Source organism: Arachis ipaensis, chromosome B09 (genome assembly GCF_000816755.2).
Source record: "Arachis ipaensis cultivar K30076 chromosome B09, Araip1.1, whole genome shotgun sequence".
NCBI lineage: Eukaryota > Viridiplantae > Streptophyta > Magnoliopsida > Fabales > Fabaceae > Arachis > Arachis ipaensis.
Window position 1 is genome coordinate 99,581,022 of NC_029793.2, and position 2,240 is coordinate 99,583,261.

The 2,240-nt window shown below is 34.7% G+C and overlaps 1 protein-coding gene across 1 annotated transcript; it reads right to left on the reverse strand.

Moving 5' to 3' along the window:
• LOC107617010 (concanavalin-Br-like) lies at positions 456–1,512 on the reverse strand. The gene has a single exon (XM_016318843.2). It carries the CDS (start codon positions 1,421–1,423, stop codon positions 719–721), a length of 705 nt encoding a protein of 234 aa, XP_016174329.1. The 5' UTR covers positions 1,424–1,512; the 3' UTR covers positions 456–718.

A 2,240-nucleotide genomic window follows, 5' to 3' on the forward strand; every position in this document is an offset into this window, starting at 1 on the left:
GCGTTTGCCAAAAGAACGAATTCATTATTTTTATATGGGGAGTGAATTCGGCTCATCAGGGGCAGTACGGTTGTCTTTTCTTAATCTGTATTGTGAACTAAGGTAAAAGATGAAATTAAGTTTAGGTTTGAGTTATTCTAGTGAAATATTTTTTATTGCAGTAGGATTTTGGGTCCAGCCCAATAAGAGTTGGTAGAAATTAGCTGGACCCCTATTGATTATCTGACAAGCCGGGATTGTAATCTAAATTGGAGATGTAAAACCTATATAAAAAAAACTATCAAGCTTCGCCCGTATATACAATTTGATATCTTAAAGATTTTGTTCCTCTAACTCATTAACTTTTAGCACTTGATCGTTTGTCAATGTAATTAACTAAAAGTATAAACTATTCAAATGATATTTTATATTACTTTTGAAAAGAAAAGACAAAAAGAAAAGAAAAACAGAAACGCAAACAGAAAGAAAAGCAAGCATATATCATTGAAGACAACAATCTAAACCCAAACAAAGAAACATGGACGAAATGCACACTGAAGAGACCAATAACTACAGTGGACTACCCTTGCCTTATCCGTAGTGGCATATCACTTACTCAGGTAAACTGAAGACTAGTAGGCTTGTTCTTATTGACTCAAATTAAAATAAAAATCACAACATAGTCTGACGACAAGATAGGAAGAGGATCGCCTTATTCAATATTTATCGTTGTTCCTCTTTAGTTGGACTTGAAGGTCCAAGATAAAATCTCGGTATTTTGTGAGAATTGCCCAGTAGAAGCAGATAGCCCTACCACAACCTTTTCAGGAAGCTTAGTGCTCAAGTCGATGTCGTATGTAAGAGTGTCGGGTTGGCTGTCAAGATATGTAGAAACACTGACAGTTATCTTCTTAAGAGCAGAGTTATATGTTATTTTTGCAGTGGTTACGGCTCCATCATGCCAATTCCAGTAACCAATAGCTGATGACTTGATAGAGTTGATGTTAATTCCAATGTGGGGATAATTGGGATCTCCAATCTCAAAATTGGAAAAGGTATCAAATTCAATAGCAACAATCCTGTCAGATGCATCGTTAAAGAGGCCGAGAAACTTTCCAGAAGATTGAGGTGGAATTTCAGTGCCGGCATTAGTAATGAAAAAGGCAAGACCGTCACCAGGTCCGGGAGCAAATTCGCTATTGTAGGGTTTTGAGATGCGAAAGATGAAAGTGGTTTCAAAGCCTGCTCGAAAGCCACTGTGGTCGTAGAGGTGCACAGTGTTGGAGAATAAAACTCGGCCAACTCTATTCCCTAGTGGATTGCCATCGCTGTCCAAGTTGGTGAGTCGAATGACATTATGATCGGTAATGGTTGCATCCCCTTGGAATATGATCTCCCTGGAGTTATTAGGGACAAATTTGTGCAAGTTAAAGGAGACACCCATGGCTATGGCTTTGTGGTTTTTGGAAATGAAATGAGATGTGAGTTTGGGTTGGGATGTCAAGCCTACCGCAGCGGCTCAGTATTTATAGTGTGGCGATTGGGGTAAGCAATCTTAGCTTCTTAATTAGGTAGTTTCATATGCATGGTCTCTAACAACCATTAACACTACGTCACGTCCATACGGTAACATATATGGTGTCATCCTCTAGCCTCATCACCTATCATAAATAAGGTGGGTACTCCCATGAAGATATTATAATTATCTTCATGTGATGATTTTTCTTTTTGACCCTTAGATGATAGAGTGTAGGGTTAGATTTTGATATGTTATAAAAGTGTTGTTTTTATTTGAAGTGTGGCCAAATCAATAAATCACATTTTTATACAAAGCATCTTCATAAAAAGATGTTTTTTGCATCTTCATTTGAGTAGCTCCCCATAAATAATGCTTCTATATAAAATACACGTTATTCAAACTCAATTATTTATTTTTTATATAATGCAACATAGGTGTCAAATTATAAACGATTACAATCTAAGAGCCCTTAAACTAGATTTATTATAATAAGACCGTGCTAATATAGTCTCCAATTTTATTTAAGTAGCTACATAGTACATAATACATGAAAATTTTCTACATTACAAATTAGTTTTATTATTTCTATTGCGACTTGCATGCATGACGATACACGTTATATGAATATATTTATTGACGGTGATTTTAGAGAAATAAAAAAAATAATTAAAATTTATCTTATTTAATATTTATTAATTATATAATAATTAATAAATATTAAATAAAATAAATTTTTTTTCCC